We start from the raw sequence: 23,228 nt of genomic DNA, 5'->3' as shown, positions 1-23,228 counted from the left end.
CATGCGAGATATCTGGTGAGGCCTATCTTGATGTTGTGAGAAACCCACAGCATCTATTACATATCTGCTGTGCGATGAGGTGAGTTTCTCACTAGGCAGTGGCAAGTTGCCAATTATGGGGAATTGTAGCTTGAGAAGTGACTTATTGATGGCATAATGTTTACTATTCAACATCCTGTCTTACCAAATGCACTAAACAAATTAGGCATTAAGAATTCTCAACATAAACATCAGGACGGGTACATGGTGACTTCAGCTCATTGCAGGTTGTGAAGAATTTCTCCAGTACTCAGTACCAAAAAGCATCTTGGCACAATCCATGGTCACCAGCCACATTCAACCCTTGTCCACAGACAATGGCATCCAATATTTGTCAATCCCTCAAGATCCTCAGGGCACCTCTCTGATCCATCTGTAGGTCGTTAGGGAGCAAAGACCTGAATTGTAGGGTGCACCAGCAACTAGTGTTGAAAGGCTGCTGTAAGGACATTTTGCACACAGGGACAGGCACCGTGCTTATGGACTGAGTAGGACTGTATCTCATGCCTACTCTCTTGTTCTCTGAGCGCCTCCTGCATGCTTGCAGCATCCAGGTTTTGCCTTGCCTTGCTATGCTTATTAGCACATTGGCACTTCAGCCAGGACCTAAACCATGTCAGTACCTAAAGGCTCTATGTGATTACATCCAGCACAGGGGCTGCAGCAGTTCAAGAAGGCAGCTCACAACCACCACCTTCTCAAGTATAGCTATGCACTGCAATAAATGCTGGCCAGCCAGTGATTCCCACACCCACAAGTAAACAAAAAACATGTACTGTACAGTTTAAAAATAAAGGGAATGACATGTGGATCTGAGATGAGAAGTAATTCTTTCACTTGGAAAGTTGTGAAGTTTTGGAATTGTCTGCCACAGAGGATGATGGAAGCTTGGTCTTTAAGTATGTTTAAAGGTAGAGTTTGATAGATTTCTGATGAGCAATAGTGTACAGGGTTATGTGTTGGGGTAAATAAAAGATCTTGAAATGTTCAATCAGCCATGATCATGTTGAATGGAAGGTCAGTCATAATCGGCCAAATGGTCTACGCGAGTTCCTATTTTCCAGAAACAGAACCAGACTAGTCTTGTAAGTATTTAGGCTCTGACCTGCTGTTGTAGCCAAGGAATCTTGCAGTGAGTAACTCAACTCTAGAGTCCCCCAAAGCCTGTCCTACATCCGTAATGCACAAGTCTGGAGTGTAGTGGAACATTCCCCACTTATTTGGATGGGTGCAGCTTAACCCTGAAGATGCTTGATACCATTCAGAACAAAGGAGTCTGCTTAACTGGTACCACATGCACAGAAATTCATTCCCTTCACCACTGATGCACAGCATCATACCATCAGTTTACCATCTACAGGATGCATCGCATAAATCCAAGAATGGAGGTCAGGTTATGTATGAACTTTCCTTAATAATTCACCAACCCAAGGAAAGACCTAAGTTCCGATACAGATGTGGGAGCCGGGGCATCTTTGCTCAGCCTCATGTTATCTTCCAGTGTGGTCTTATCAACTCTGTGGCCCAAGTAGGTCACTTGGGGTGCCTGGAATACACATTTTTCCTTCTAAAGTGTATGCCCACCTGGAAGAAACATCTAAGGACAATGTTCAAGTTCTTTAAGTGCTTCTTATTGGTCTTCTCTGATAATAGCAAGTCATCTAGATAAATGGCGACCTGGGATAGACCTTGTAAAATGTTTTCTATCGTCCACTGAAAAGTTGCACAGGGTGACAATACCCCAAATGACAGTCTCATATTACTACAACCCTTATGGGCATTAATTGTATGGATATTAATTCCATCTGGGATTCTCATCTAACCACACTAGGGGAGGCAATGAAGGTATATCCGGGGCTCTGGCAGGAATTTTCAAATGTCTCTGGCTACAGGTGAAGTATCAGACAACTGGAGGGAGTTTACGAGATAACAAGGTGTGGAGCTAGATGAACACAGCAGGCCAAACAGCATCAGAGGAAGGCTGATGTTTCGGGCCTAGGCCCTTCATCAGAAAAGGGGGAGGGGGAGAGGGTTCTGAAATAAATAGGGAGAAGATGGATCGAGGAGAAGATAGACAGGAGGAGACAGACAAGTTAAAGAGGCGGGGATGCAGCCAGTAAAGGTGAGTGTACGGGGGAGGTAGAGAGGAGATAGGTCAGTCCAGGGAGGACAGACATGTTGGGGGTGGGGGGCAGGATGAGGTTAATAGGTAGGAGACAGTGGTGAGGCTTGAGGCGGGAGGAGGGGATAGGTGAGAGGAAGTACAGGTTAGGGAGGCGGGGACAAGCTGGGCAGGTTTTGGGATGCCGTGGGGAAAGGGAGATTTTGAAGCTTGTGAAATCCACATTGATACCATTGGGCTGCAGGTTTCCCAAGCAGAATATGAGTTGCTGTTCCTGCAACCTTCGGGTGGCATCGTTATGGCACTGCAGGAGGCCCAGGATGGACATGTCTCTGAAGAATGAGGGGCGGGGAGTTGAAATGGTTCGCGGCTGGGAGGTGCAGCTGTTTATTGTGAACTGAGTGTAGGTGTTCTGCAAAGCAGTCCCCAAGTCTCCGCTTGGCTTCCCCAATGTAGAGGAGGCCACAAAGGGTACAGTGGATGCAGTATACCACATTAGCAGATGTGTAAGTGAACCTCTGCTTGATGTGGAAAGTCTTCTTGGGGCCTGGGATGGGGGCAGGTGTAGCGCTTCCTGCGGTTGCAGGGGAAGGTGCCGGGTGTGGTGGGGCTGGAGGGGAGTGTGGAGCAGACAAGGGAGTCAAGGAGTGAGTGGCCCCTCCAGAAAGCAGACAAGGGTGGGGACGGAAAAAGTGGACAAGGAAGTCACATTGTCTCATTTTAAAAATAGCTGGCAGGGATAGATGAAGAACTTGTAGGCCAATCAGTTTGTCCTCGTGATGGATGGGGAAGTAATTAGAAATGATTCTGAGGGACAGATATATATGTACTCAGAGATCATGGACTAATCAGGAATAGTCAGCATGGATTTCTTAATGGAATGCTATGATTACAAATATGATTAAGTATTTTGAGGTAATAACCAGGAGTGTTTATGAGGATAATGGATTTGATGTGGTCTGCATGGACTTTAATAAGGCTTTTTATTAAGACCCTTCATGACAGACTGGTAAAGCAAGTAAGAACCCATGAGATCCAAGGCAAAGTGGCACATTGGATCCAAAATTAGTTGACAGGCAAGTAGCAGAAGGTGTTGGTACAGGGATGTTTCTGTGATTGGAAGTCCATTTCCAGTGGGATTCTGTGAGGCATGATGCTGGGTCCTTGCTGTTTGTGGTACACCTTAATGATATGGACTTAAATGTAGAGGGTATGATCAAAAGATTTCAGATGATGTGAAAATTGGTAAGGTGATGAATAGTGGGGAGGATAGCCATAAACTACAGGAAGATATGGACTGGTCAGGTGGGCAGGCAGATACTGATTGGACCTGGGTAAAAGTCTGATATATTACAATTGGGGAGGGCTAGCAAGGCAAGGGATTACACTATGAGCAGTAGGAACCTGGAAAGTACTGAAGGTCAGAGGGGCATAGGTGTGCATATCCTCATATGCTTGAAGACAGCAGGGCAAGTGGATAAGATGGTTAAGGTGGCATGTGAGATGCTTGCCTTTGTTAGCCAAAGCATTGAGTACGAGAGCAGGGAGGTAATGCTGAAACTATATAAAATGATAGTTAGACCACAATTGGAATACTGCTTGCCGCGCTGGTTACCATATTATATCAAAGATGTAATTACGGTAGAGAATTTGCAGAGTAGATTCACCAGGATATGGTCTGTGCTGGAGGATCTGAGCTATATAAAAAGATTGGATAGGCTGAGATTGTTTTCCTTGGAGCAAGGAAGATTGAGAGAGGACTTGTTAGAGATGTATAAGATTGCGAGGGACATAGATGGGGTGGATATGAAGAAACATTTCTATTAGTGTGGGGTGTCAATAATCAGGGGCATAGATTTAATGTAAAAGAAGAAATTTGTTTTTGTCAGCCAGAGGGAGGTTGGACTTTGGAACTAAGTGTCATAAAGAATAGTTGAGTCAGAACCTCTCATAATATTTAAATAGTATTTAGATATTTACTTGTGCTGCCATAGCTTCAAAGGGTATGAGCCAAAAGCTGAAAAATGGGATTACTGCGGTCAGATCTTTGACTGTCACAGACATGATGGGTCAAATGGCCTCCTTCTCTTCTGTAAATATCAATGGACTTTTCTAAATACACTTGTGAATGCCTGTGCACCCAGCATTTAAATGAAAACATGTACAATTAAAACAAAAATAGCTAGTGGGGAAGGTGGGAGAAGCTGAAACAATGAAAAAAAAATTGAGGCTGAATCTGACAAACAGGAGGATGGGAATCAGGGCCTGAGTCTGCTGTCATTTATTTATTGGAAAGAGTTCACGATTTCCTGGAGGTGAGACCTATCCTTAATAGGTACCTCATTTACCCTAATGACAAAATAAAAGTGAAGCGTTAAATTTATTTGTATTGGTCAATCAAAGCTAAATTCTAGGATGTATGGAACTATGGATCTGAGAGACCCCGTATTCAGTGGGTGGCACGGTGGCTCAGTGGTTAGCACTGCTGCCTCACAGTGCCAGGGACCTGGGTTCGATCCCACCCTCAGGTAACTGTCTGTGTGGAGTTTGCACATTCTCCCCGTGTCTGCGTGGGTTTCCTCCAGGTGCTCCGGTTTCCTCCCACGTTCCAAAGATGTGCAGGCTAGGTGGATTGGCCATGCTAAATTGCTCATAATGTTCAGGGGTGAGTGAGTTAGAGGGGGGATGGGTCTGGGATGATCCGTGGCTCGGTGTGGACTTGTTGGGCCGAAGGGCCTGTTTCCACTAAGTACGGAATCTAATCTAACAAAAGCATTGCACATTACTATATGATTTGTGTTCCATCAATTCTACATTGGTAATATTCAAAGCAATAGGTTGCTTGGGTAATTTTTTAACTTAATAGTCTTAGATATTATATTTTGACTGCAGCAGTGAGGCTAAATTTGTCTGACCTCCGTCAAAGTATGAAACTGAAAAGGTAATTTCTTCTAGCAAATAAGGTATGTGACCTTTCAGAACTGTAAAGAATTTACAGAATTCTTTCTCAGATTGAGGATACTCCCGAAACAATGTAGTGGAGTACCTCTCCCCTCCGACGTTTCCATCACTTATCTGGTACTTCAAGGCAAATTGGTATTTCAATTTATAATTTGACCAACACATAGCAGAAAAACATTTTGGCTGCAGTGTAACCGTTCTTTTGCATGGGGGAAATATCAAAACCTACATGATTTAAGATATCAGCAAACAGAGTTTATAGATTACATAAGGAATGGTGGGTTCATTAGACACTGATCTGGAATGTTGGAGATGATGAGGAATTTCTGTGGAACTCATTACTGCAGAAGACTGTGGAGGCCAAGTCATTTAGTTTGTTTAAGGACAAGAGAGACAGGTTCTTGATTAGAAACAAAAGCAGAAATTGCTGGAAAATCTCAACAGATCTGGCAGCATCTGTGCAGAGAAATTAGAGTTAATGTTTTGGACCTGGTGGCCCTTCTGCAGAACTGAGACCCTTCTGAGGAAGGGTCACTGGACCCGAAATGTTAACTCTGATTTCTCTCTACAGGTGCTGCCAGGTCTGCTGAGATTTTCCAGCAACTTCTGCTTTTGTTTCTAATTTACAGCATCCGCAGTTCTTCAGGTTCTTGATTAGTAACGGAATCAAGGGTTATGGGGAGAAGGCAGGAGAATGGGATGAGAAACGTATCAGCCACAATTGAATGGTGTAGCAGACTCGACGGGCTAAATGGTCTAATACTACTCCTACATGTTATGGTCTTACGGTCAAAGAAATGAACACTTGAGGTGTATTCTAATATAGCAAAGAACCAGGAAAATCATACTGAATTTTTCCTTTCTGGAATTCCATGAGGACAAATGTCTCCTGATTCATGTGCATTTACTAACCACAACAGGAACTGGAACCTTGGACTTGAAGGGTTGAAATTTGTTGTGCGTAGTAGAGGGTGGGACCTCTACCTATCCACATGATGTTACAAGGTGTTGTTCGTGCTTTCTTGCAGTGGGCAAAATTCATATGTAGGATAGGTTTACAGTGGCACCTTCATTTCTAATTCCTGCATTTGGCACAAGACACAAAAAGGTTGTAAAGGTCAAGAGTACGTGAATACAAGGCAGACAGACAGAGAGTAGTAACAGACATGCAGTTATGCTAAGATGTGGAACATTAGTGCTGATAGCAGTTGCTGGTGCCCCAAATGAACCTGTGGAAGTGTTTGGGTACAGATGAGGGAAAGGAAATGCTGGTTCAAGGAAGAACTTGGCAGCTATGAATGCAAACTTCAGAGAAAAGTGGTGTTGGCTTTATGGTCAGAGGTATCAAAGGAAGTCAATGACAATGTGGCCATCCCACAGATGGCAACAGTATTGCAGAAAAGTGTTTAATGCCTACAGCAAGTTACTCAACCCAAATCAAGCCTCCATGATGTGCAACATCTCCGTCATACCCCCACAGAGTAATTTAATTGATGGATGATTACCCACAGAAAGGATCTCACACCCACACACCCTCCCTTTTCCCACAATTTTCAGTCTCCCATTGCAAATTCTTAAATGCAGTTATGTTAAAAGTGAAAAATTGAGATTGATAGCATGCACTTGAAAGCATTCTCATTGCGGAATGTCTCCCAATACCTCAGAAAAATCAGTCAAATCAGTTGTCTTCACAAAGGTCAAGATCACCAACATTCAACTAAGAGGAGGTCAGGTACATAATTATTCACACAGAGAAAGCTCTTTAACCCCATTGTATATTTGCCTGGAAGGCAGTGGGAGTTCAAGAACTGAAGTACAATTACTAGGAACAGGCTAGTAACGGTTCAGATCAACAATGAGTTGTAAGTTGTTACTTTCTTTATTCTGAGGCCTTGTATTACTTGGCCAATTTATCCAAGTTAATATGAGAATTAAACAACCTTAAGGCATTGCCTTGCATGCAGATCACTGGTAATGATGACCACTTGAAAGGACAGCTCAGCAACTCTGTAGCAACCACTTTAAGAAGCATTTTCACCCATTCTGTATTAGAATTTCAACAACAGCTTTGAGAATTTATTCCAGTAAAAGTAGACTGCAGAAAAGATGTACACTACAGCGTGATGTATAAACACAAGCAAGAAGGAGTTGAAGAGAGGACAAACTTAGATGAGGTTCAAAATTACTGTCCTTGACTGAAGTGGTTGGAAATCTAGATCCTAAAGTCAAAGACAACTGTCAAAGACAGATTGACTTTTCAGAGGCAGGAATCAGGAGATGAGACTAGTCTTGCTGTGCTAGTCCTGCCTCTGTGTTGAGACTAATGAGAGATAAGATCTTCCAGCGATCTAGGCCCTAAAAGGCCTGAAGATGGGTTTGCGGTTTCTAGTAGCAAGCTTTAGGCAGAAATTAAGGCAGACTGAGGACAGAACAGCCCAGGTTAGGAGGTTCACTTCCATTCCCGAAAGGCTTAGCCCGGTGCTGCAAATGCAATCAGCACTTCATCAATATGCAGTTGAGCCTTCTGATCACTTTATAACTCCCTTCACTTCCTCTTATCCCCTCGCACGTTAACCACTTGATGAACAGAATTCACAAGCACTAGTACAACAGTTGAAGCCACTGAATAGCCCACAAAAGTCCCAAAGTAAACAAACAGATTCTTAGACTCTTTAGCTATACAAAAGGAGCTTAGTGTCTGTGAAACAATTAGGAAGTTGGATTGTAGCCAAGAGCCCATGAACCTGACTGAGCAAACAGACACTTTAAACAAGCTGTATTAACAAAGTCAAGCACTCATAATATGATTAGGTGGTTGGAGAGCAGCTGAAAACCCACGGTGGTCCCCAGGTAAAACATAACAACAATTGGAAAATGTGAAACATTTACACACTTACTATGCTACTTAATAAACGGTAATGCACCTTTTTATCCGTTATAAGAACATTTTAACATAATTGAAATGCTTCCACATTTATAATCTTGATTTTTTACTTCAAAGCTGATAAAGTCATTATTCAATGGGTAGTTACTCCTTCCAACCACAGTATTGTCATAATAAATCTGAATGAACGTAGGCACAACTCGCTACAGTATTTCATCATAAACTGTAAAGGAGCCCATCTATTTTACTTACCTTAAAGTATTCCCATCTCCAATCTTTGGTTTGTTATTCCATGTATTTTGTGTAAAACCCAACAGCAGCTAAAGTTTAGCCATTTCTCTGAAGCTTAAGAAGAATTTATCTGGGGTGAGTTCTCAATGACCTCAGAACACTGTTAGTTATCTCTTTTAGGGGATAGGCCAGGTTCCAGGCCATGGTCAAAATACATTGCTAACGTTGAAAAAGGCTTCCTTTTATATGGTGGAGTAAGTGAATAATTTGGAGAAATCTACTACCTGCATCTATAATACTTGGAAGCAGTCTGCCAGCTGGAGAATAGTGCAGTCCAGGACATGTCTGCAGTGATGTGGCATCAAAATAAGGTATTGCATCTTCTGTATTGGCAAATATAATTACTACCATAGATTTGTTGCAAGACTTCACATCATGATATTTCAATACTTAATTGGGATACTCAATGTTTTCACCAAACCAAACCAAGAACACACTCAACTACCAATGGGTTAAAATGTGTTGCCACTGATTTATTTTAATCCTACAATTCATAGGCATGAAAGGCTTGTATTTATATAGAGCCATTTTCAATTTCAAACGTCCAGTGTTTGACAGCTAATAGTGTATTTTTGAGGTTTAGTCACTGTTGTAATGTGAAAACAACAGATTTGTACACAGCAGACTCCCAGAAAGAGCAACATGGGACCAGAAAATCTGCTTTAGTGATTTTGGTTGCAGAACAACTATTAGCCATAACTCTACTCATCAAAATAGTTCCATTGAATGTTTTGTATTAACTCAAGAAGGCAGATAGGACAGCATAAATGGTAGCACTTTCAAAAGTGCAACCCTTTGTTTAATAAGGGGTTAATAGCTGTTGTGCTAATAGCTAAAGAACATCAGTAATATCAGATGATGTCATACCACATGGAACTTGGACCTAAAGGAATTAGGTTCTAATTAGGTTCCTGCTGAGCTATGTCTCTGTAAATAGAGTACACAATTAATAAATGTACATAAGTTTGTACACATATGGTTTTCAGTTCTCATTTGTCAAAGGTGTATTTAACCCAACTGTGATATTTTTACATTCTTTAGTATCGCACCAAGGTGTCAACCCAAGTTTTACACTTCGGTCTCAGGAATGGGTTTGAACCGACAACCTCGTGACTATGAGGCAAAAGTGCAATCAACTTAAATATGACTGACAGATTGTATTGTGACTCTTCTGTACTTTCCCACCAGCCTCCACCGCATATAAAAAAGAGTCTTAAACCAGGGCCCAGAAACTGTTACAAAAACAAAAGTGTGACTCAGAAGGTGCCTCTGCAGGGACAGCAACTTCACTGAAATGAGTCTATTCACTTTGCAGAAGGTTACAACTGCAGGAGTCACAACTACTTTGTTCTGAATGTTCTGCTGTTGAGGGTGGACAACACGTTGAAGGAAGAGATCAGGAGAAAATATTTATTACAAACTGGGCACCAGGAATTGTCAAACTGATCTGAAACAGTGTGAAGTTTATTGAAATAAGCATTGTTGAAAATTGCTAGCTGAACTGTTCGGTTGTGCCTCCCAATCTGAATTTCTAGATTTTTGCTAATGTTTATTAACTGACAGCTCTTTGTTGTAGCATGAGGGTATGAACTTTATCCCATGTTTAGGCATGCAATCATACTCCCATCTGCCCGAGTGACATAGCTGTTGCTATGTTGGTCCTTGCTGATTTTATGCTGAAGCAAGCTGAAAGTAGTATTGGGTTAATTTAAATGAAACGAATGTGCCTCTGATGCTGTGTGGCGTGGGCTGTGCCCAGATTGAGAAGTTTTCCAGGTTAATATCAGCCTCAATGGGACTATTGGAGACCACTTAAAATGCATAAAGGAAATTTATTCTAAATACCCCTCCATGGTGGCTCAGTGGAGAGCACTACCGTTCACAGTGCCAGGGACCCAGAGTTCAATTCCACCCTCAGGCAACTGTCTGTGTCTACATTCTCCCCGTGTCTGCGTGGGTTTCCTCTGGGTGCTCCGGTTTCTTCCCGCAGTGCAAGAATATGTAGGTTAGGTGGATTGACCATGGGTAGGCAGGTTTGGGGGATGGGTCTGGGGGTGATGCTCTTCAGAGGGTTGCCATGGACTGGGTAGCTTGAATGGCCTTCCACAGTGCAGGGATTCTATGATCCATGGAGCCAGAAAAAGATATGTTATTCCTAGTTCCACTATTGTTGCTGCTACTGGCATGTTCTTGGGCTCCTAAGCCCCCTCCAAGACTTAGCTGAGAATCACTGTCTGTGAAGCAGAAACAGATTGGAATTCAATTTCCAATGTGTACCAATTTGTCTCTGCAGATGTGGCAGCTTGCCTCAAATATTAAGAAGCGGCCTAATTCCGGAATAGCATCAGTTCTCTGGTTTCTCTTTCACCACTAGAATCACCATTAACACTGGGCCAAATTTCCACTCCAGCTAACCTAAGGTACCTGTGGTAATATGTGTTCTGTCTTGAACATTCTAATGAATCTCCTAGAAGATAAATTTGCCCTGCCTGAACCTATCAGAGGGATAGTTAGGCTAAGGAAAGCTCCATAAATTTCATCAATAATCACCAACAAAAAGATCAATTATCAGAGACTTTGGGCTAGAAATTCAATATTCAACATCATAGGTTTGACATTTGAAGAGTTCTGGATTTTTAAAAATTTGAATGCACTGTTCCCTCACTCTTAGCAAGTCACTTTTCCATGAGAATTTGCACTTTCCTCGGCAGGTAGCTAGCATCTTTGATTCACTACTTGCACAGTTAGAGCCCGCCATTTAAATAGTAGAGTTCTCACCTACCCCACAAATAAAGGCAGTGTCAACAGCAGAGCTCCTGCTAGATGTTGAGGAGCAAAGTACCTCTGAAATTCCATTGTATATTTTGGTGTTGTAAATGTTTTTGAAGATTTCCATTGTTTACCATTTTTATCTTTAAACCTACTGTTATGAATGCCATAGAGATGACAATTTTTAGAAAGAAATCCAAATTCCCAGGGTCCGACTCGAAAGATCACACAACACGAAGATGCTGTGTCCTAGAGCTTTTGCTGTAATGGCTACACTAAAAGTAACATTAACTAAACATCAATTAGTAGGCTGCTACAGAAAAGATAACTCTCTTAAATTCCAAACATAACTGAAACCCCTATGCCATGTTTATATACCACACCATAGAATTATAATCATTACAGAGACCTGTCCAAAGTTTCTCTCAGCTTCCAATGAACTAGTTTCTCCAGGTTTCACTGAATCATAACATTCTGTGTCTACTGAAAACAATTTCCCTCTGTCTTCTGAGGATCCCGAAACCAATTCTCAAGAGCAAGGTCCATTCTGGTGACTCCTTCACCCAGGCACTCCAACATCAATCAACCAGTGTTTAAACAATCATAGGCTCATACAGTGTAGTGTGTTCTTAGATCTTTACATGTTCTGACCAGAAAATGTGGCCCCAACCACATTCTGCCTGGTGGCTAACAGAGAACATTCTTTCCACTGCTGTTCCTTGCTGTCTCCACTGGACTCTGTCTGTCTCTGTCTAGGGTTTCTGAGTGAGTCAATCTGTGAGTCTATAAGTAAACACAAAGCAGATCAGCTTTGTTGGCAGAGATAATGGGAACTGCAGGTGCTGGAGAATCTAAGATAACAAAGTGTGGGGCTGGATGAACACAGCAGGCCAAGCAGCATCTCAGGAGCACAAAAGCTGACATTTCGGGCCTAGACACTTCATCAGAAAAGGGGGATGGGGAGAGGACTCTGAAATAAATAGGGAGAGAGGGGGAGGCGGACTGAAGATGGATAGAGGAGAAGATAGGCGCAGAGGAGAGTATGGGTGGGGAGGTAGGGAGGGGATAGGTCAGTACGGGGAGGACGGACAGGTCAAGGGGGCGGGATGAGGTTAGTAGGTAGGAAACGGAGGTGTGGCTTGAGGTGGGAGGAGAGGATAGGTGAGAGGAAGAACAGGTTAGGCAGACGGAGAACGAGCTGGGCTGGTTTTGGGATGCAGTGGGGGGAGGGGAGATTTTGAAGCTGGTGAAATCCACATTGATACCATTGGGCTGCAGGGTTCCCAAGCGGAATATGAGTTGCTGTTCAAAAGAGAATCCCCCAGTCCTCACACGCCACCCTACCAACCTCCGGATACAAAGCATCATCGTCCGATACTTCTGCCATCTACAATCTGACCCCACCAAAGACATTTTTCCCACCCCACCCTTGTCTGCCTTCCAGAGAGACCACTCTCTCTGTGACTCCCCTGTCCACTCCACACTGCCATCCAACCCCACCACACCCGGCACCTTCCCCTGCAACCGCAGGAAGTGCCCCCACACCTCCTCCCTCACCCTCATCCCAGGCCCCAAGATGACTTTCCACATCAACCAGATGTTCATCTGCACATCTGCCAATGTGGTATACTGCATCCGCTGTACACGGTGTGTCTACCTCTACATTGGGGAAACCAAGAGGAGGCTTGGGGACTGCTTTGCAGAACACCTACGCTCGGTTCGCAGTAAACAACTGCACCTCCCCGTCGCAAACCATTTCAACTCCCCCTCCCATTCCTCAGATGACATGTCCATCCTGGGCCTCCTGCAGTGCCATAATGATGCCACCCATAGGTTGCAGGAACAGCAACTCATATTCCGCTTGGGAACCCTGCAGTCCAATTGTATCAATGTGGATTACACCAGCTTCAAAATCTCCCCTCCCCCCACTGCATCCCAAAACCAGCCCAGCTCGTCCCTGCCTCCCTAACCTGTTCTTCCTCTCACCTATCCCCTCCTCCCACCTCAAGCCACACCTCCGTTACCTACCTACTAACCTCATCCCGTCCCCTTGACCTGTCCGTCCTCCCCGTACTGACCTATCCCCTCCCTACCTCCTCACCCAAATTCTCCTCTGCACCTATCTTCTCCTCTATCCATCTTCAGTCCGTCTCCCCCTCTCTCCCTATTTATTTCAATATCCTCTTCCCATCCCCCTTTTCTGATGAAGGGTCTAGGCCCGAAATGTCAGCTTTTGTGCTCTGAAGATGCTGCTTCACCTGCTGTGTTCATCTGCCCCACACTTTGTTATCTCAGCTTTGTTGGCACTTCACTTTGAAAACGCTGGTGCCCTAAGCCACAGGGCTACCAGCTCATATTGGCTTACTGGCAGGTAGAACCAGTAGAAGATCACATCATGCATTATTTTTCCTCGAATTGAAAGAGACAATTTAAAATATTAACTGATAAACCTCAGATTTGTAAGAATTTTATAACGTAAGTTTCTAGATACCGAACAGAAGCAATCGTCAAAAATACAGTATTGATTTCATTATTTAGAGCAATTGAACAAACTATTTTTTTAAATAAGTATGTTTCCATGTCTGTTTTCACAGACATTGGTAATAATCACAAAACACTCCATTCATTTCAACACCAGAAGTGAAGATATTTGTCTCAAGTTAAATAAATAGCATTTCAACAAGTTACGTTACACACAAAGTCTATCCCACTAAATTATACATCTTAGAATTAAATTTAATGGAGGTTTTTCTTACATTTTTGTTGGCAAAAATTACTCAAAGTACATTCTTTGTGTGACCAAAATTTGAAACCTAGATTAAAAGAATGTCATTAAGTTTACTACTTTAAGCAGATCAGACTCTCTAATGAAGTGCAGACATTAAAAGTCTGGCAAGAATTTTCTAAACAATATTAACTTTTCCCTCACTGAACTGGATATCTCTGTATAGTTGTTCTCAGTTCATCAGAGGTCACATCAGGTAAAATTGAGGTTTGCTTGACTCACTTGGGAATGATGCGAAGAAATGAACTCAACGTTTTCTTGGGACTTGATATAATTACAGCATTATTTGCAGTTGAACTGACCAAACATGTGACAGAATCTTCCCATTTTTGAACTAAGTCCAAAAATGGGAAAGACTAACAGGGAGAATCCCATGGTCTGTTAGGCTCCGACAGGCTGGTAGAACTTCCTGCAATCTGGCACTTGATTAGTTTCTGATAGGACTTCAAGTGGGATTAGGATCCTGGGTGAGGATTTCCTACCCAAGTATAGCAACTGGCCAATCCAAGGCCAGCTGCTCCAGCACTTGGCAGAGCCATTGAGTAGCCATTTCCAGTACAGCACATCCTATGATGGAAGAATGAACAAGAGAATGGATGCGTGGTATCACAGGTGGGGTTACTTCACAGGTAAGGGTGTGTGGGGGGTGGGTTATATGTGCCAGAAGTCAAGGCAGGTAGGTGGCTGTCAGACACTACCCCTCTTATTTATGTCTTTCCCTTCTACACAGATTATTGCAGACTGAGGGAGCCTCTTCCTCCACCCCAAACTGCATCCCACTCCCCAACAACCTCCTGCCAACTCTTACCAATGATAGCCTCTCTGTGATTGTAACCAATCAGATGGATCTTTTTTGTCTCACCTGGAGTTCAGATAACTGTAGACCTGGCAGGAATAGTCCTTAATTTGTCTCTAATTGACCACTTAAGGGCCTTAACTGGCAGCAAGGCTACAAGGTTATGCTTGTATCTTCGTGCCCAAAACTTAATTCCAGAGGAGGCAAGAGGTGACCTGGTACTAGTACACTGTCAATCCACTTAATTTTAAGTTGCCTTGGAATGTCTTGGAATGGAGTCAGTTTAACTCATCATTTGTACCCTTCCTTGCATTATTTTACAGTATAATTTTAAATGAGTTCACAAGGAACAATTTAACTATCTATCTAATCAGTTTCCATGCTCTTAGATTTTAATCATTCAATAAATAAGCAGCAATAAGAAGACAGCTTATCATTTTATGGGGCAGAGAATAATGTATTTTGATGGAGATTATGCATGGAAAATATCTTATTAGCTGGAATAACACGCTTCCATTTTTCTTTCTAAGATTCTAGTGATTATATGTGTCAACAGTTTCCAGATTGGTTGCTAAGTGGGGCAGCAACCTATTGCTTGCTTTATGTTTGGAAGTAGATAGCATGTCAACAGCTCCATACATTAGCAGGAAGATCAGAGGCCCAGGAGAACTCTGCAAAGTATTGATTGCTTTAGTGAAAGAATAAAGGTGGAAGGAGATGGATGATTAATCAAAAGGAAGGAGCAAAACAAAATTACAACAGCAACAATACACCTACTTTAGAAAATGATTTCTTAAAACAGAAATGCTCTACGAAATAAAATAATAGATTAACATAGTAATCTATCAACATTAAATATTACACAAACATTGAAAGATTTGTGCTGTATCTAGAAGGAATTCTAATTGCATTGTTGTGCACCCTCTTCTACAAAACAGAAATATACCCTTATTGTGAGTGGATGCAAAATGTCATATCTGACCCATTTCTGGTGTCTTTTTAAATAAAACAATTCTGTTCACATAATTTGACACCAATGTCGAGGAGGGGAGGACCTAGTATTATCGCTGGACTGTTAATTCAGAGACCTAGATAACATTCTGGGGACATGGGTTTGATTCCTGCCATGGCAGATGGTGGAATTTGAATTCAATAAAGTATCTGGAATTAAGAATCTAGTGATGACTGTGAATTGATTGTCGGAAAAATCCATGTGGTTCACTAATGTCCTTTAGGGAATGAAACTACCATCCTTACCCGGTCTGGCCTACATGTGACTCCAGAGCCATAGCAATGTGGTTAACTCTGAGCAATAAATGCTGCCTAGCCAAGAACACCCTCATTCCATCAATGAATAAAAATAAACTTAGTATATTATTGTAAGCAATCTATAGACATGTCTTCACATCAAAATATTCATAAGTCTTCTGGGGTGGCATGATGGCTCAGTCATTAGTAATCACAGTGCCAGGGACCTGGGTTCAGTTGTAACCTTGGGTGACTGTCTGTGTGGAGGTTGCATGTTCTTTCTACGTCAGTGCAGGTTTCCTCCGGGTGCTCCAGTTTCCTCCTGCTGTCCAAAGATATGCAGGTGAAATGGATTGGCCATGCTAAATTGCTCTGTAATGTCCACGGATTTGCAGGCTAGGTTAGCTACGGGGATGGTGTGGGATGCATTTTAGAGGGTTTGTGTAGACTTGGTGGTCCAATTGGCCTCTTTTCACAGTACAGGGATTCTGTCTATTAGTTAACTTTAATGTAACATATGAATACGGCAGAAATTTTGGATTGCAAGTTGGGATGCAAACTGTGGGCCACTGGAGGTGGGCTGAAGCCTCCAAAAATAGCGCAGGTTAAAAACACAGCATGATCCCATTCACTTTCTGATCTAATTTCACAGGAGTGTAATCAAACAAATCTCTATACCAAGGAAATTTTACAGAGCCAAAAGGTTGGTCAAAAAAAGTAGGTTTTCAGAAAAAAAACAGAGAGAAGTGAAAAAGTGGAAAGATTTATGAATGGAATTACAAAGCTTACAGCGTGAGCAGCTAAAGGCACAGCTGACAGTAGTGGACAATGGAAATTGCAGCATGTTGAGAAGTCCGGATTGAAGAACTTCAGAGATAATGGAAAGTTGTCAGTTTGGAGGAGGGTGCAGAGATAGGGAGAGGTTGCGGGCATCCAAGCACAAGGGTGAGACTGTTAAATTCTAGTTGTGCTTGATCAGAAGCCAGCATGGATCTGCAAACTCAGGGATGATGGGTACGAGTTATGTAGCAGGTTGGGTTACAGGCAGCAGAATTTTGAATAAGGTTACGTTGATGGAAGGAGAAAGGAAGGGGGCTGGCCAGGAGATTATTCGAATGTAGAAGTCAGAGTTTAGTTGGAAATTAATTAGTCAAGCAAACGGATTTTAAACAATTTCACTAAAAATTGACATTATTATCGTTATTAGAATTATGACTTGAAGTAATATCAGAACTGGAGCAAATGCAATAGCAACACACTTACTGGTGAAAGCATTAACACCTGCTAGCTAATGCCAGTCTCTTCCATAGTTCACACTAAACATCAAACAAAATTTAGATTAAAAAAGTTCCGCCTTAATGGCACTTGATCCATGGACAACTATAAATACCACAGTAAAAGCTTTTGTTGGAGTCCAGTTAAAAGGCATTATTGGAATGATTTAGACTAGCTCACTCAAGCACAATATATCCTCAAATATCTCCTTCAGTGTTATCATTCTTAACACATCTTGAACTAAAACATGGAAGGATTTTTAAGTAGACAGTTTGTAAAATGTGACAAAACTTGAAGGAAGAAAAACATTTGTTGATACAATTTGTAAAAACACTTCAGCATATGTAAACTGACTAATTAGTTTGATCTTTATTGTAATGTATTTGGCATTAAACTCAAAGGTTAATAGTGAAAGAAAAACTTTGCGTAGTATCAGAACTTGTTTAAATCTCTTGAATTTAAAATATTGTTATGAAATTTACAGGCCAAATTTGACAAAAACAGAAATTGCTGGAAAAGCTCAGCAGTTCTGGCAGCTTCTGTGAAAAGAAATCAGAGTTAATGTTTTGGGTCTGGTGACCCTTCCTCACTGGACCTGAAACGTTAACTCTGATTTCTCTTCACTGATGCTGCCAGACCTGCTGAGCTTTTCCAGCAATTTCTGTTTTTGTTTCTGATTTACAGTGTCCACAGTTCTTTCTGCTTTATTAGGTCAAAATTTAAGTTGTAGAAACCTCCACGCAATATTTAAAACAAAAAATGTCACAAAGATAGAAGATAGGAGGAAGCTGAGACCAGAACGAGATATGGGGCCAGGTCTTGCTGCTTATTTTTATTATAAACGTGCAATTGGCCAGTAACAAGTGGCTAGGAAAAAGCTGTTTTGCAAAATGCAGAACAATCCCACAAATTGTTGAAAGATTTGTGCTGCGCAAACTTGCAAAAACATTTCACTCTTAACCTCCGCAAAAGTTTTATGAAGTTAATACGTTTGAACATTCATTTCTAATTAAATGCACCACACAAACTTAAATGCAGTATTAATGCCACAAGCATCCTTTTAAGCATTTGACAATCATTAGTAACTGTTAATCAGTCTCACTTGGCAAAGTGAACAATTTAAACAGTCTAGACTTATTTGTTCTGCTAGTCAGTTGACATTTTTTTTCAAAATAATAAATTTTAAAGCTTAACTTTCTTAATTTACTTTACCACTCTTGCTCCCTCTCTTAATTCAATTTTTCATTCTTTGTCTCACTTTAGAAGTTCCAAAATGTTTATAATCTTCATTGATAACAAAAGAATGAAACAGGGGCCACATAAGCAACGGCCCGTAGCAGTATCAGTCATTCCAGTCTGCATAGAGGCACTGGAAGTGATGCTACATAAATGCATTTCTTCCCCTCTAATTTAGGTAAAAACATTCTGATCAATTCTTGTACATTTCTTGGCAAATAACCATTGTATTGAGACAGGTATTCAAGGAGCAGCACATCTAGGAAACATCATTTGGGATTTGTTCAAAGATAAATTTGCTAGGTGAGTTCTTTCTTTAAAAAGTACTTATCTAAATTCACTTGGGTCAGGTCAAAGCTAATAATCTACCTTCTCCATGTCAGAGAGTTGACTGCAACCTGAGAGAGAGTGAGGAGAAGAAGAAGAAAGAGAGAAGCTATGGAGAGGGAGAAAGAGAGAAGCTATAGAGAAGGGGAGGGAGAGAAGAAAGAGCAAGAGAGAGAAGAAAGAGAGAGGGAGGCTGTATAGAGACAGAGATAGAGAATGAGAGAGAGAAGCTATAAAAAGAGAGAGAAGCTATAGACAGGAGGAGAGAGAGAGAGAAAGAAAAGAAAGAGAGAAGAAAGAGCGAGAGAGAGAGGAGAGAAGCTATACACAGAGAGAGAAGAAAGATAGAAGCTGCAGAGAGAGAGAAGAAAGAGAGAAAATATAGAGAGGGCGAGAAGAAAGAAAGAAGCTATACAGAGAGAGAGAAGAAAGAGAGAAGCTATAGAGAGGAGGAGAGAGAGAAGAAAGAGGGAAGCTATAGAGAGGGAGGGAGAGAGTGAGAAAGAGAAAAGAAAGAGATAAGCTATGGGGGGAGAGAGAGAGAGAGAGAAGAAAGAGAGAGCGATAGGAAGGGAGAGAGAGAGAAGAGAGAGAGAGAAGCTAAAGAGACGGGAGAGAGAGAGAGAGAGAAGACAGGCAGAAGCTATAGAGGGGCAGAGAGAGAGAAGCTATAGAGAGAGAAAGAGAGAGAGAGAGAGAAGAGTGAGAGACAGAAGCTATAAAAAGAGGAGTTATAGACAGGAGGAGAGAGAGAAAGAAAAGAAAGAGAGAAGCTACAGAGAGAGAGAGAAGAAAGAGAAGCTGTAGAGAGGGAGAGAGAGAGAGAAAGCGAGAGAAGAAAGAGATAAGCTATAGAGAGAAAGAGAGAAGAGAGAGAGAAGCTATGGGGGGGCGCAGAGAGAGAGAAGCTATAGAGAGAGAAGCTATAGAGAGAGAGACAGAGAGAAGCTATAGCGTGGAGGAGAGAGAGACAGAGAAAGAGCAAGGAGTTTAAGTTTCTGGTAGGAAAATGGAATACATCCACTATGGAAGAATATTACTTGTTTTGTAGTTTAACATCACATTTTCACTTACTATTTTATAGTATACAATGAGCTAACCCAATCCAATAATTAACAAAATATAAACGTGATGCTATGATTATTATTCACGCATAGTTTTACAGCTTAACTTTTTCTGGAATTGATATACTTCTAACACAAAATCCAGTGTCATTCTGCAACATTTTGAAGCCCAAGGAGATTCACATGAAGAGCATGTTAAAACCAGTGACTGAAATATGGACCAGACTGATGAGACCTTTTTGCTTGCTCCCTGAGCACACAACAAAAATTACGTCGATATCTGGGCAAGCAAACACACCCTCTCGGAAACAGGAATCTAAAGAACTCCTCACGAAAATAATCAGAATACATTAATAAGAATTGTCTAGAATAAAAATTAAACTCATTTTGATTAGATAACAATAATGAGCTTAGCAAATGTTTCCAAACATTCCATTAATGAGACGCTTGGTAACAAGCTTCTGCAGTGTTCATTACTAATTTGGTATAAAAAAAAGTTTTCAGGGCTTAAAGAAGAAAACAAAACACTATGCATGGGAAATGCATAAAGCAGCATAATGTGCTCCTCTTGGAAGCTGAGTTGCTATGACCTGCACACTTTCTGGCTGAATGGCCTTGAACTTAATCCAGGATTACTGGAATGTACCAGCAGAGGGGAAACAACATCCTTTACTTCTGTCTTTGTAACCTTCAGCGTGGTATCAGTTTGCACTGAAACTTGAATATCCAAATGGGATTAAACATGAAAGAAAGCTAGAAAGAAAGACCCTGGATTAGAATTTTAACTGATTTTTAGTGTGAGAAGAGGCCATGTTGCTGTCATTGACCTTTTCCCCTATGCATGATGCCAGTTGTGCTCAGTCAAGTGTCTAAGGAAGTCTCCATCAATTCGCACCATATTTAGCCTTTTGCTGCTGGGACAGATGTTCAGTTACTGAAGAGACGAGTGTGAAACAAGCTGTTCAGTTACACACCAATCCTGCCAGTTTGTGTTACTCACCCTGAGGGAGAAGGAAACGATCCCAGTGCTGAGGTTATAGTAACTGCTGAGGCACTGCTGTCAGTGGAAGCTTTCACCATCACTTGCATACAAATTGCTTTTACACACACACAGCTTAATTTTTTATACAGATATGATAAATTTTAATTGAAAATAGATATTTGCCAGCATTGTGCATGGAAGGATATATCTAGTTTAAAGAGCTCGAGTAATCATATATCAGAAAATTTACCAGAAATATCACAATGACAAAATCTGTAACTTTTCAAAAACACAGAAAATAGCAAATGGTATCTTTGCTAATGCATATGTACACAAAATACCTATTCTTTGAAAAGGATAATCACACATAACAGCAAACTAAATTCTTCTCTTTATGGCATAGAAGTAGCGTAGACAATAAAAGTCACAAATATACAGGGTTGAATCTTCCAGTCCTGGAGATGTGTCTGCCTAGAAACTGGAAGGCAACTTTATGATTACTTTGTTTATTCATTCAACGGATGCTGCTGGCTGGCCCAGCATTTACTGCTCATATCTAATTACACTTGAGAAAATGGTGGTGAGCTGCCGTCTTGAACCACTGCAGTCCATTTGGTGTGCGTACACCCACAATGATATTGGGGAGGTAGTTACAGAATTTTGACTCAGCGACACTGAAGGAATGGCAATATATTTCTAAGACATGATGGTGAACACCTTAGTGGGGAACTGCAGTTGGCGGTAATCCATGTATCTGCTGCTTTTGTCCTTCTAGATGGTACTGAGTGTAGTTTTGGAAGGAGTGGTTTGAGGACCCATGGTGAATTCCTTCACTGCTTTTAGCTTGTGCGCACTTCTGCTGTAGAAGAAATGGATGTGGTGCCAATCACACAGGCTTGCTTTTGTCCTAAATAACCTTAGTGTTCTTCAGTTTTTAACAACACTCGCCCAAATAAGTGGAGTGTTCGCTCACAGTCCTGACTTGTGCCTTTTTGATGGTGGATACATGAGTTACTCACTGAAGGATTCCTAGCCTCTAACCTGCTCTTGTAGCCACTGCAATTACATGGTGAGTCCAGTTTTGTTTCTGGTCAATGGTAATCCCCAGGATGTTGATAGTGGACATTTCAGTGATGGCAATGCTATTGAATGTCAAGGGGCAATGGTTAGATTTTCCATTGTTGAAGATTGTCATAGCTTAACAATTGTGAGGTATGAATGTTACCTGCCACTTGTCAAATCAAGCCTGGTTATGGTTCAGGTCTTACTGCACGTGGACATGGCTACATCAGTACCTCAGGAGTCATGAATGGAGCTGCACTTTGTGCAATCCTCAGCAAGCATCTTCACTTCTGACCCTATGATGGAGGGAAGATCATTGATGAAGCAGTTGAAGTTGGTTGGGCTGAGCACACTAACCTGAGGAACCCTTGTATAGATGTCCTGGAGCTGAGATGACTGATCTCCAACAACCACAACCATCTTCCTTTGTCCTTCCTCCATCTCCCATGCATCTACTTTTTGGGTTTCTTTAGGCAAATCCCAAAGACAGGCAAACAGGTAAAAATTGTGGAAGCTAGAGCACTAATGGTAACATGCACTGTTTGATACTGTTGGCTATTAAGATAATTTTTAAACTTATTCATCTCTCTTCATTTTATTTGAATTGATTTCTAAACCCCTTGAACATTTTTCTCTTGTAGAAATGATAGACAAAATGGTGGTGGATGCTGTATTATCTCAGACTCATGGCAGAATGATTCTGGATGACTGATGATCTGATTTTCCTCTTACTTACCCTTCAAAGTTGTTTGCTTCTGCCTACCATCAACTCCTTATGTCATAGGAGAGAAAATGAAACAGGAGTCGCAGCTGCAAATGTAATCTATCAATACAACACAGTGTCACCTTCCAAAGATTCATTTGTCTACCAAACAAGTAAAACAGTTGCTCACTATCTTTCTTTAAGATTCAAGCTTAAATAGCAACACTTTATTCATTTCAAATTCTTAACACTTATTAATTGTTTACACTTTAAAGCACAGTTGGTGATAAGAATTGGTCAAAAATACACCAAAGTCATTACCTGCACAAAACTGCACATTGTAGCCTCCGTAAGAACAGGCAGACTGGGCCGGCTGTGTCTGTAAACATTGACAGTATATGTTGCTACAATGGTCGGTTGATTGTGAGATTCATCTGATACTAATATATGGATTCTGTTATTTCCAAGGCCAAGAGGATAATTGGCAATGCTGTGGTTAGAAAAAGAGAATAAAATAACTAGTTAGGGTTTGCATTTGTTCCTGTCCAAGGAAGTGAAATGACCCTTTGTTTATTTCATGATCTAGTGTGTGCGTGGCATGACCTTCTTCAGCAAGCATCATCAGTCTTACTAAGAGGGTAACTTGTTCTTATAAGCTATTGCCATTCTTCCAACATATTTAAT

At 41.4% G+C, this 23,228-nt stretch overlaps 1 protein-coding gene across 6 annotated transcripts in view; it reads right to left on the bottom strand.

The window, feature by feature from the left end:
- cped1 (cadherin-like and PC-esterase domain containing 1) overlaps positions 1-23,228 on the bottom strand; it is a 229,699-nt gene that overhangs the window by 90,981 nt on the left and 115,490 nt on the right. For all 6 annotated transcript variants that reach the window (XM_048549257.2, XM_048549259.2, XM_048549258.2 and 3 more), the window contains exon 15: positions 22,866-23,034. In XM_048549257.2, the coding sequence (XP_048405214.2) occupies positions 22,866-23,034 (169 nt within the window). The remainder of the gene's footprint in view (positions 1-22,865; positions 23,035-23,228) is intronic.

The sequence above is a fragment of the Stegostoma tigrinum genome, chromosome 18 (genome assembly GCF_030684315.1).
Source record: "Stegostoma tigrinum isolate sSteTig4 chromosome 18, sSteTig4.hap1, whole genome shotgun sequence".
NCBI lineage: Eukaryota > Metazoa > Chordata > Chondrichthyes > Orectolobiformes > Stegostomatidae > Stegostoma > Stegostoma tigrinum.
Note: the sequence above shows the minus strand (reverse complement) of the source record. Positions and strands in the feature narration are given on the sequence as shown.